The 12,257-nt window shown below is 34.0% G+C and overlaps 1 protein-coding gene across 1 annotated transcript; it reads left to right on the top strand.

Moving 5' to 3' along the window:
• Positions 1-549: 549 nt before the first annotated feature.
• Positions 550-4,579, top strand: LOC110904551 (AT-hook motif nuclear-localized protein 14). The gene is made up of 6 exons (XM_022150395.2): positions 550-1,162; positions 2,578-2,630; positions 3,358-3,489; positions 3,598-3,747; positions 3,878-4,160; positions 4,270-4,579. The coding sequence occupies exons 1-6, from the start codon at positions 736-738 to the stop codon at positions 4,332-4,334; spliced, it is 1,110 nt and encodes a 369-aa protein (XP_022006087.1). The 5' UTR covers positions 550-735; the 3' UTR covers positions 4,335-4,579.
• Positions 4,580-12,257: the final 7,678 nt, after the last annotated feature.

The following is a 12,257-nucleotide window of genomic DNA, read 5'->3' as shown; positions in this document are numbered from 1 at the left end:
CATCAAAGCCGTTTGTTTTGATGCCAAACCTGTTTTCTAAACTTAGTTAAGCATGTTCTAACATGCTTAGTTCGTCAATTTTAGTATTGTGCTTATATAGGGTCGTAAGGTAAGCGATCTAAACCATCGCTTATACTTTCGAACCCGACCTATTTGGTCGATCATTAGGATCCGACCAAACACATTGTGTATATTTAAATAATAGTGGTAGGCCCCATTTCTTTTTATAAATGATTTGTTAATTATTAATATTTTATATATTTTAAGGAAATGGTATTTACGTCATTTCACACCCTCTTAACTGAGAAAACTAACTGATGTTAGGCACAGTGACTATTCGGGAACGAAAATTGAAAAGTTGAGGACTATAGCTGTAATTTTAGAAAATGAGGGACTAAAGATGGAAAAAGGGCAAAACACAGGGACTATCCGAGCATTTAACTAGTTAAAAATTGAACAAATTTAAGTTAGTTTGACTTGTGATACTCTTGACCATTCTGTACACCAAGAGTCAAACTTGCGAGGGTCAAACTCAATCAACTCCGCACACACGCCACGAATCATGCGGCAGAGGATCAAAACCTCATCCGAAAAGAACATGTAAACAACACCAACACAAACAAAAACCAAAAAAACCCGATCCAAATTCCTCAAATATTGGAATACAACAACACAAATGAAAATAATATTTATTTAAATAAAAACCAACTCCATTTTTCTTTCTTAACCGTTTGAATGGAACCGGATGACCTTGGTCTAGGCTCTTACTATCACCACCACCACCCGCAACCACAACCTCCACCCCAACGCCACCAGCACCCACACCACCCACAACCTCAACCACCACCACCACCACAACCACCATCAGCCATCGCCAATGGAATGTTACAAAACACCAACAATGATCCTAGACCATCTCAATTGCTCTACCCTCATAATTCTGCTCCCTCTGCTGTCTCTTCTCCGTTAGAAACCGGTGTTCGGAGAAAAAGAGGCAGACCAAGAAAGTACGGAACGCCGGAACAAGCTGCCGCTGCGAAAAGAATGTCGTCGAGCTCTTCTCCGGGCACCTCGGTTCCGCCGTTGTCCCCGCCGAGCAAGAAGGAGTCGTCTTTGGGAGTTAGTAGCTCATCTACTACTTCTTTCAAGAAGTATGCTCTTGGTGTGTGTCTCTTTCATCTTTTTTTTTTTTTTTAACTTTTTTATATATTATAGGAACAGAATTAATCCCTTAAGTTGTTTTGATCTGAATAAGAGGTTTAAACTTTAAAGAGTGTTTGTTGTTTGCTATATTTGAGGTTTTATGTTTGTGTTATGTTTTATTTTATCATGCTTGATTGTGGATTGCATGGATAATCTTTGCGTGGTGCATATTAAAAGGGAATGTGCCGCTTTTTTAACCTTGTTATTATTGACATGCATTCCCGTCTTATGTATGATTGTGAAAAAAATTAACACAAGACCCCACTTCTTACATTTGGGTTTTTGAGACGCGATTAGTAAAAATGAGCCCGGCTCATGAGCCACACCGAGCCAAGGCTAGCTCAGGGTCGTCTTGAAGTTTAAGTTCGGGCTCGGCTTATTGATAAACTAGGTCCACTCGGCTCGGCTTGTTTGTGCCGGATAAACTTGTTTAGCCTTTCCAATTCAGGTTCAAGTAGTACTTGAGTGAGATACGCAAGTTAGCAATTTATGGGGAGGAGCTATTAATAGGTTTGTGTTTTTTTTAATGCGAAAATATATTCGAAATATTTACCCGATGTGGGGGTTGCTTTGTTGACTCTGGTATGGCATGTCATACTTGAGAACTGAGGGGTTTTTTTGCCTTTCACTTGTTTTATTGGTTTTGGTTGGTATAAAATTCACCGGGGTAACCTTTTACCAAAAAAAAAAAATACATTCGAAATATAGCGACTGGGAGAAATGGTTGGGTTTCAATCTACTAGATATCTTGTAACTTTGTATGTTTTTGTTTCGTTTCCTTGTATTCTTCTTTTTCGCCAACTTCTTGTTGGGCGCTATAATTCTGATATAGTTTTACTTGCCGTTCACAAAAAAAAAGGGGGGGGGGGGGAGCATGAATATATGGGGACAAAAGAAGGGAAAACTTTCTCATTTAGGGGATGTGGGATGTGTAAATGACAAATGGAACCTGTGGCGTGTCGACGGTCTTACCAGCTCTTGCTTCACTACTTTTATTTTTTAAATCCCGGATAAATAATTACTCGTAATTTTTTATATATTAAAACAAAGAAAAAAAATAGTTTGTACCTGGTACGGTCTCCCACCTGGCACACCCTCATAGCCGGCCCTGCCCAATCCGAGTATTGATCGTTGCTCGCTATACCAGCACCTTAGGTTATGTTTTAGCATTGTCAATGAGTTGTTGATTACTAGCTATAGTCCTTGTTGTATGCAAAACTTTAGTTTCGTCAGGCTGCAGGATAATGGTTCTGAATATGGGTTACAATTGTAATGAATTTTGAAAAATGTTGTTGTATCTTTGATTAAGCTTTGAGAATTTTGTATACATTATCATCTGTTGGCTATATTCCATTTCTTTATCTGTTTTTTCAGGGAACACTGGGCAAGGTTTTACACCTCATGTTATATCCGTGGCTGCCGGAGAGGTATCATTGTGAACATATAATGTTCCATTATATTGTTCGCATTTCAGTTTTATACCAGTTTATATATGTGCCTCTTTCGCAATACGCTGATCTATATATGTAACAAATGAATATATTCCGCAACCTATGGTTCCTGCTCTAGATAATCTCCAGCAAATCTTTCCTCTCTATTAACTACAGTTGGGTTTTTGAATCAGTCACTAGGGATGGCAAACAAGCCCAAACCTAACGCACAAACCCAAAACATTAGGAAATGGAACTATATTTTTTGTGGATATGGGACATCTATGGTATTAGGTGATGCCTGGTTACCCGAAACTCACAGAGTCACATACCCATTTACCCGAACCATACCCGTACTTTAGTTTTCTCTATTCTTGAGTAACAGAGTAATCTACTAATCCACCTACTTTTTAGTTTTATGTGTAGTTTCTTTGGGTAACACAATCATATAAAAAATAGAATAGTAAGAAATCTACTTGGGAATCCCAACAGGTAACTTTTAACAAACTATCCCGTAGACCCGATGCCTTATGGCCTTATGGGTATGGGACCGGGTACAGAACATAGTTTTACAATCGGTTATGGGACTGGGATTACGAATACTTATCAGAAACCCGTCCCGGCCATAAGGCCAATTCCATCCCTAATACTGAAGTCTTTCTAATCTGAACAACACCCGCCCATCTATAATTTTCCTTTTGTGATCTGTTGGAAATGATGACAGGATATTAGCCAGAAAATAATGTCGTTTATGCAACAAAGCAAGCAAGAGATGTGTGTCCTCTCAGCATCTGGTTCAATCACTAATGCAACGTTACGCCAGCCAGCCACATCCGCAGGCAACATTACTTATGAGGTAAGCAAGTTAATTAAATAGTAAACATTTTTATATGCATCCTTAATTCTTTATGATCATTAGTTAATCACGTATCAATTCACGGTTTCTAACTTTCTATGATATCAGGGTCGTTTTGACATCCTATCATTCTGCGGATCTTATATACGTACTGATTTGGGTGGCACGGGTGGATTAAGCGTCTGTTTGTCTAGTAACGACGGACAAATCATAGGTGGTGGTGTTGATGGGCCGTTGATAGCCGCAGGTCCTGTCCAGGTAGTATTCTTTTACTTTGAGTCAAGTAGATTTGACCAAATGAGAGGGTTGGGTAACGGGTCAAAACAGTTTGTGTTGGAACGGTACGCGTGTGATTTGACGCCTCTTTTTTGATTGATTGCGTCTTCAGGTAATCGTTGGCTCATTTTCTATCGAGGGTAAGAAAGAAAGTACTGCTATCCTAAAAGGCGATGCATCTACAAACAAGTTGCCATCACCAAATGTGGGGCCGTCGGTTCCAAACTTGAGCTTCCTATCGGGACCAGACACTTCCGGAAGAAATGTAGTCGGTGGCAGTGATGAGCAACAAAATATCGACGGGTACCAGTTCATGATCCAGAATCGAAATGTGCCTGTAAGCGATTGGAGGCCTAACAATGATTCTAGGAACACTGCTGGTTATGACTTCTCAGGTAAAGATAATTACATTACAATAAATATTATTATTACTATGTAACGCTTGTTTTTTTTTTTTTTTTCGCGGTTACAAATGTTTAATGGGCTTGTGGTGTGGTTCTGCAGGAAGATTGAATCATGGGGCACAACAGTCACCAAAGAGTGGGGATTACGATCGTTTTCAAGACTGAAGCAGTTGGATACCATGGATTCCTTTGTGGTGGGAAGTGGTAACTCAATGCTTCATGATTATTATTGTACAGTTAACCCAAAAACATATTTCTATTCAAATCTGCTGATGTGTACTTTTAGCAGTTAGCAAATGTTTCTTCATCTTGCTTTTGGATTAACACTAATGTATCTAAATTCATGTATAAGTATGCAAATTTCACTTTTTTTTTCATCTTTGTTATTATAAATTTTTATTTTTTTTCAATATACATTTTATTTGTTAATTAATTAATGTGGGGTGTGATTTGATTTGAGAGTACTGAGTACACCTATAATCTGTGAATCTGTGATATATCCAACCATGAGAAATATCTCCGGTCGTTCTCCAGCTAATGTCGACCTCATTTGGCCAAGTTGTAGGATTAATGGATTATGTTGGCCCTTGAATGTGAAACGACAGTATGGTCGTTTGGTCGCTTTGGGAAATTATTTTTTTTATTATTATATAATAGAAAATAAGAAAAAGGCCTTCGTGATTTATTCAAAGCTTGTGTCATTAGGGGACTAGGGGTGGTTTCACTAGTGATAGAATTTATCACTCACAAGCACCAATCAAGTTTCGCCATGTCATTGACCATTTTTCCATCACTCACAACCATTTTTAGTGGGGGTGGTCATCACTCATCACCACACCCAACAATTTCCCCCCAACCAACAATTCCACTCACGAAAAATAAACCATAACGCGTTGTCACCATCACGAAAATGATTAACGCGTGGAAGTTTAACGCGTTGAAGGGAGAGCGGCGGCCGGGATTAACGCGTTATAGCAAGATTCCGTTATAGTATCACGTAAATAGGGAGACCGCCCCGGGTCCCCTTATTGGATATCTATGTCACGAAAGAGAAACATGTTACGGGTCAATGTTGTTAATGTCCTAAATTTAAGAGTGGTCTCACTATTCCGACACCCTTAAAATCTTATGTTCACATCACTATACGTATACACTCCATATACAGTTGTATAAATGATTGTTGAACAAAAAAAATGTCAGAGAATGTTTACTTCTTCCTTCATGTATACGGATTGTATAACATTATACGACCCATATAATGTTATCCGAACCCAACCTCATATAATATTATACGACCCGTATAATGTTATACGAACCGTATAAAATGTTATACGACCCATATAGTGTTATACGACCCGCATAGAATGTTATATGTCCTATTATTTTCCATATCTATACGAGTCGTATAACATTATACGGTCCAATATTTGTCATGTTAGATTATTTTATACGGGACATATAACGTTATACAACCCGTATACAGGGTGTGAAATTAAAATTTTGAGGTGTGTCTTTATTAGGACCTTTTAAGAGTATTCAATATTTGAATTGGATTAAAAAAACTCAAAATTTTATTTGAATTTAAAATCCTTTTTTTTTTTTTTTTTGAGTTTCCGAATCAAATTAACAGCTGATTTGAATTTAGGTTTTGAATTTAATTCAAATGTGCGATTTCTGATTAGATCCAAAAATCAAACTCATATTATATATAAATTTATTTTTAGTTTTATTTTATGTGTATAATTTTAAAAACATAGGCTTTTATTATGATTGTTATTATTATTATTATTATTATTATTATTATTATTATTATTATTATTATTATTATTATTATTATTTTAATTTTTTATTTAGCAAATCAACTCGGATTCAAACAAAATCTTAATTCAAATATGAACTGAATTTTAGTTATGAGTTTGAATTGTTTTTTTTTTTTCTAATATAATTCGAATTTGCATTCAACTTTATATTTTCAAAAGTTAGATAACCTTCAATTAATTTAAGTAGCTCAAAATTTGTTAAGCCCCCAAAGTTGAAATAAATGTGAAGGTGAATGTCACTTTTCATTAAAAGAATTAAAAAAATAGTATTTCCCCTTTCAAAGTAATCTAATAATTTTGAAGTTTTTATTTTTTAAATAATGAAATGTCCTTTCTTTCGAAAATAATACGATTTGACTGGGCCGTTATTAGCAAAATTTAGTTCTGTACCAAACCCATACAATTAGTGAAGGAACTGTTCAAAACTGTTGGGCCTTTTTTTTGACTCCATCCGAGATTCCCAGTCCACTATCATCTTTAAGGAAATCAACCTCATAAGAAAAGGAGGCCCATAGACACGGACCTTTAGGCTTTATCAAGCTTCAAAACTTCACCTTCCTCTAGCGTTGTGGTACGGATAAAAAAAATCTAGGGCTTGATTTTCACAAATTGTTTTGTGTTTAAAAACAGGCTTACACTTATAAGTTACATACTCCAATATGTGGATAACCCATTTAATAGAGACATACGGCCATGATTTTTAAAGAGAAGATTGTTGGTTCAAATCTCAAATCTTAGTTAGAGTAAGATTTGCTGTTAAAAATATGCAGATGTTAAGCTATGGGGTATACTTTCACGCCCTTACATGTAGGTGCCATATCACTCACTTTACCCTCTTTCACTTCACCTCACACTAAGAAAATAGTTTCAATTTGGTCAATTGAAAAATCAAATAAATTAAATATGGAGTTGTCTAATTTAGATTCAAGTTTTTTAAAATCAAACTATTGTTTAGGTAGTTGGTTAACCTTCTAAGTTGGATGCCTCTCATTCCTCAAGTGGCACATGAATTCCGAATAAGCAATTGATAAAACATGTTTTCATATACCTAAAATGCCACGTTACATTTACAAAAAAATTGAACCCACATTATTTTTATGTGTAAAGAGCATACTGCTAAGTTATTGGTACTGACTAAAAAAATTATAGATAACTTATAACTTATTCCCTCTTATTTTATTATACAACTAGTCCATCTTCTCTTACGTATAATTTTTAAAAATTATTACTCTATACTAATAAATTGTTGGGCTATAGTGATCAGTGGCGGATCTAGAAGACAAGTTCAGGGGTATCCCAAAACTTTTTTTTTTGGATACAAGGGTATCCTTATATTTGCTCGGGGGTATCCCCAATACATAAAACGGAGAGAAAATATTTTTTTTTTGTACTAATTTTACACTCCGTCGACAAAGTTGAGGGGTAGCTCATGCTACCCCTCCTTATACATTACATCCGCCCATGATTCCGGGCCCATTCGATTGCGTAAATTCGTCTTAACAAGCTAAAATTCGGCATATCGCATGAACTATAAAAGTAAAATTCTGTATAAACTTTAAAATTCTGCATAAACTAGAAATGGTGTAATGGGAAGGGCTTGGTTGATGATTATATAATAATTATTAAACTGTTTCTTATACATTAACAAATATAATTAAATATTATTAGATACACTTAAAATTCAAAAAAAAAGTTTTATTAACAGCGTCAATAATTCAAAAAATTTAATCACTTTTACTACTTCAAATACTAATTACATTATTATGATTCAGATATTTTGAAAACCCAATAACCGTTTTAAATTTTGTTACAAAAAAATATTATTTTAATAAGCATTTGTGCATTTCCACGTGATTAGAAATTTTTTTTTTTTAAATTAAAAAATTGGAAAAAAATCAAAGTTTACTTTGGTTGTCAGTCCCATCACTATACAATAAAAAATAGTTTTTCTCTGGGGGTCATGGATTGGAACATTATTTCCACATAGGACCATTAATTAAATGGTATACCACCCCCCTCCTTGATTGATGGTGATTCTCATGGATTAAACCACGATTGCCACGACCCTCCCATTTGAAAATTTTAAGACAAAAATAAATTAAAAAAATAAAGGGGATAGTGGTTTGGGTCATGACCACACCCTTAGGGTAGTGGTTTTTAATGATGAATTAAAGATGGATGACATGGTGCATATGTGGAGGATCATGGTGGTCATGAGGGTTATGACCACACCCTATAGCAAAAAGGCATCTTCTTCTTCCTAAAACATTGCAATTTTTTTGGCCGGAAAACATAGATAGTTTATACAAACTTTTTTTTCTCTCTTCTTCTCTGATAAGACATAGTGTTAGGGGTATCATTTTATTATTTTAGGGGTATCCTTTGTATAAGAACGAAAAAATATATATAAAAGATACACTACCAATACCGACTTGAGCCGTAGCCCGTGCTATGACTAACAAAGCACTAGATCCGCCCCTGATAGTGATAAACGTATAAGAGCATTCACATTGGATCCAAAATATGTAAGTTCTTTATATTATATAGAGTGGTTGTGAGGGGATAAGGGATAAAATGTTACTTTTCATCAGTAAATTTGAATAAAACACTGTTCACCCTATATAATTATATAATATTTTTGAAAGTGATTGTGAGTAGAGAAAAAATAAAAAATAACGATAAAAGTATAAAAGATATTGTTTAATTGAATAAGTGATAGAAATGATAGTGACATTTAGTATAATTATAGAGATAAAGATGAAGAATCAACTGTGAATGCTTTAAGCTTTCAAATAAGATGATTAAACTCTTGATCATGTAATATGGTTTAAATATGAAAAATATCTAAACTCATATTTAGGTTAACATTTAACATTCTTTATGCTAACTCAAAGTTTGTTTCAAACATATTATGTTGTCTATCATAATATTTAAAAATTTATAGATTCTATAATTTTTTAGCAATTTAATTCAAATACATCAATATTAGGGTGGAGATACAATAGGAAGTTTATTTGGCTAGGAAGGCTAGGAAGTGATCTTGACCATCCATTAAGTTAATCAAGGGCTAAGATTAAATTAGGGAAATTGATAGGAAGAAAAGAGGCGCGTGAGTTTGTTCAAGGGCATTCTAGTCAATCAAAGCCAATAGTTTCTCTCTCCTCCAATTCCCCCCCCCCCATTTTTTAAACGTTAATAACTCTTTCATACGACATTTTTTTATAAAATTGCACCAAAAAAACGAGCGTTTTTTTATCTTTAAAACGAGTATACTATTGCTATATTAAAAAAAAAAAAAATTAAAACCCAGTTGCGTAAAACGCAATAGAAAAACCACCAGTTACGTAAAACGCAATGAAAAAAAAAACCTAAAAAATGACATTTTTCTAAAACGCAATGCACCAAAAACACAAAGAAATGACTTATTTGTAACACGCAATGGCCAGAAAACACACAGAAATGTCTTATTTGTAAAACGCAATGGCCAGAAAACACATAAAAATGTGTTTTACCTAAAACGCAATGCACCAAAAAACACATAAAAAGGTGCTTTACCTAAAACGCAATGCACCAAAAACACAAAGAAATGTCTTATTTGTAAAACGCAATGGCCAGAAAACACTTAAAATGTCTGTTTTCTAAAACGCAGTGGACTGAAAACACATAAAAAGTGTTTTACCTAAAACGCAATGCACCAAAAACACAAAGAAATGTCTTATTTGTAAAACGCAATGGCCAGAAAACACTAAAAAATGACTCATTCTAAAACGCAACGGACTGAAAACACCTAAAACTCTCTTATTTCTAAAACGCAATGGACATATAAAACTGTCTGTCACTGTGAACTGTCTGAATTGTCTACGAATTACTGTCTTCGAAATGAGCCAATTTCTGGAAAATTAATTTTTCTGATGCATTTTTAGGTTAGCTCAACCCCAGCCAGGGGCTCTGCCCCTTGGACCCCGCCAGGGGCTGCCGCCCCCGAACCCCCGCCAAGATCGTAAAACGCAATGACTAAATCAAAAACCCAGATCGTGAAAATGAAATTAAAGAATTTCTTACATTGATCGAAGCCGATTTCTTCATCAATTGACGAAATTTAATGACAGAAACACTTATCAACGCTCGAATCGAACGAATCGAGTGATTATCTCCAAAATCACCGGAAAAAACAAGATTTTTTTTTTATGAAATTAAACTAGGTTTTCTTCTAAAAAAGCTGAAGAACACGTTGATCGGGTTTTGAATCATTGATTGGTGATGAAAATCGCACTATAATGTAGTGATTATTGAGATAGAAAGTGAAGAAATAGTTGAAGATGGTGGGTTTTGAAGTTACTGGGTTTTGAAAAAGGAAGAAGAATGAGTTGGATTGACTAAAATACCCTTTCTCTTTATTTTAAAATTTGCCACATGTCATAATCCTATGGCTTCCTATCCTTCCTAGCCAAAATTAACTTCCTATTTGATCTTTTCCCTCAATATTATTATAAGTATGATTTAAAAAAATTTCATAAAAATATGTTTTTTTGTAAGATTTCATTCAAAAATATTATTATCATTATAAATTAAAGGATATACTAGAATTACGACCCGCCGCAATGCGGCGGGGATTCTTTAGTTATAACTAAGTCGATTTAGGATGCGCACGTTATGTTGAACCTTTCAAACGGGAAAAAAATAGACGATGTAAAAACGTTCACCCACACACGTACGTTGCGTCGTGTTAACTCGCAAAATTTAGAACGAAACGTAAAAACATTAAACCAAAGACGCACGTTTCGATGTGTTTAGTCACAAAATTTAGAACGAAGCATAAAGCGAAAAATTTGCGGAAAATAAAAATTATAAAGGGCCAAAGTTGAAAGTAAAAAAGGTAGTGAGCATAGATTGCAAAAGATAAAAAGTTTTATGTTAAAAGTAAAAAAACAAATAGTTTTGCGTTAAAGATAATTTATGAAATACATTTGAGTGAAAAGTAAAAAAATCAATTTTTTTTTAAAAAAACCCTCAAAGCCAAGGTTACAACAACCATATGCATAACCATTTTTTCTTTGAAAAACTCCCAAAGCCAAGATTACAACACATTAGTAAAAAAAATCAAAGTGGTTAAATCGCAAAAGATGGAAACTTTTGAATTAGAAGTGAAAAATCAAATTAATCAAAGGGGTTAAATTGTATAAGATGAAAACTTTTGAATTAGCAGTGAAAAATCAAATTAATGAAAGGGGTTAAATTAACAAAGATTAAAACTATAAACTTAAATTGTCAAGATTAAACCTTTAAGGTTAAAAATGAAACAAAGATTAAAACTTTAAACTTAAATTGTCAAAGTTTAAAACTTTAAGGTTAAAAAGGAAAATTTCAATTTTTTTTTTGAAAACATCCCAAAGCCAATTGTACAACTCTCATATGCATAACTTAGTTGCTTTTTAATTTTTAACTAGTATTAAGCACCCCCCGCGTTGCGGCGGGGGTGAACATCAATGCCACACTATTACCAGCTACCACCAACACTGAAGTTGCAGCGTGTTAATGCGAAGAAATTAAATCGACACGTAAAACATATAAAGAAATAACTAAGTCGATCTAGGACCCGAGCGTTACGATGAACCTGTCAAATGGAAAAAAAAGAGACAACGTTTAACCACACATGCATGTTGCGTCGTGTTAACTCGCAAAATTATTTATAGTATTTAAATGAAATAAAAATTTGTCTTTATGTTAATGCGAAGAAATTAAATCGAAACGTAAAACATATAAAAAAATAACTAAGTCGATTTAGGACCCCGAGCGTTACGATGAACCTGTCAAACGGAAAAAAAAAGACGACGTAAAAACGTTTAACCACACACGCTCGTTGCGTCGTGTTAACTCGCAAAATTATATAAATGAAATACAAGTTTGTCTTTAGTGGATACAACCCACTAAGCACTATGTGTTGAATGTATTTATACAAGGTGGATAGACTATTAGAGTATTATGTACAACAAATTAAACTAATAGAACAACACCATACAACATAATAAAGCTATAAAGCACAAGGTACAATATATACTCCAAGAAAATGATGCAAATTATATAATTATATAATTTAATTTAATTTAATAAGGTTATAATATAATGTGAAATAAACGCGGATTTTAGAAGGTTTAGAAGCTCTTTTCTAACAAAAAAAATATTGGTCAAACTTAAAGATTTATTTGATTTAATAGTGGATATTAAGATAATGATTTAAAATAATCAATGATGTCATTCTAAAGCATTA

The sequence above is a fragment of the Helianthus annuus genome, chromosome 14 (assembly GCF_002127325.2).
Source record: "Helianthus annuus cultivar XRQ/B chromosome 14, HanXRQr2.0-SUNRISE, whole genome shotgun sequence".
Taxonomy (NCBI): domain Eukaryota; kingdom Viridiplantae; phylum Streptophyta; class Magnoliopsida; order Asterales; family Asteraceae; genus Helianthus; species Helianthus annuus.
This window is presented reverse-complemented; position numbering and strand designations above follow the sequence as displayed.

Excerpts from the sequence above, each read along its gene's own strand:
- LOC110904551 (XM_022150395.2), top strand. The coding sequence starts at position 736 with ATGGAACCGGATGACCTTGGTCTAGGCTCTTACTATCACCACCACCAC. Across the intron at positions 1,163-2,577 it reads TTTCAAGAAGTATGCTCTTG|GGAACACTGGGCAAGGTTTT; the intron begins GTGTGTGTCTCT and ends CTGTTTTTTCAG. Across the intron at positions 3,748-3,877 it reads TAGCCGCAGGTCCTGTCCAG|GTAATCGTTGGCTCATTTTC; the intron begins GTAGTATTCTTT and ends TTGCGTCTTCAG.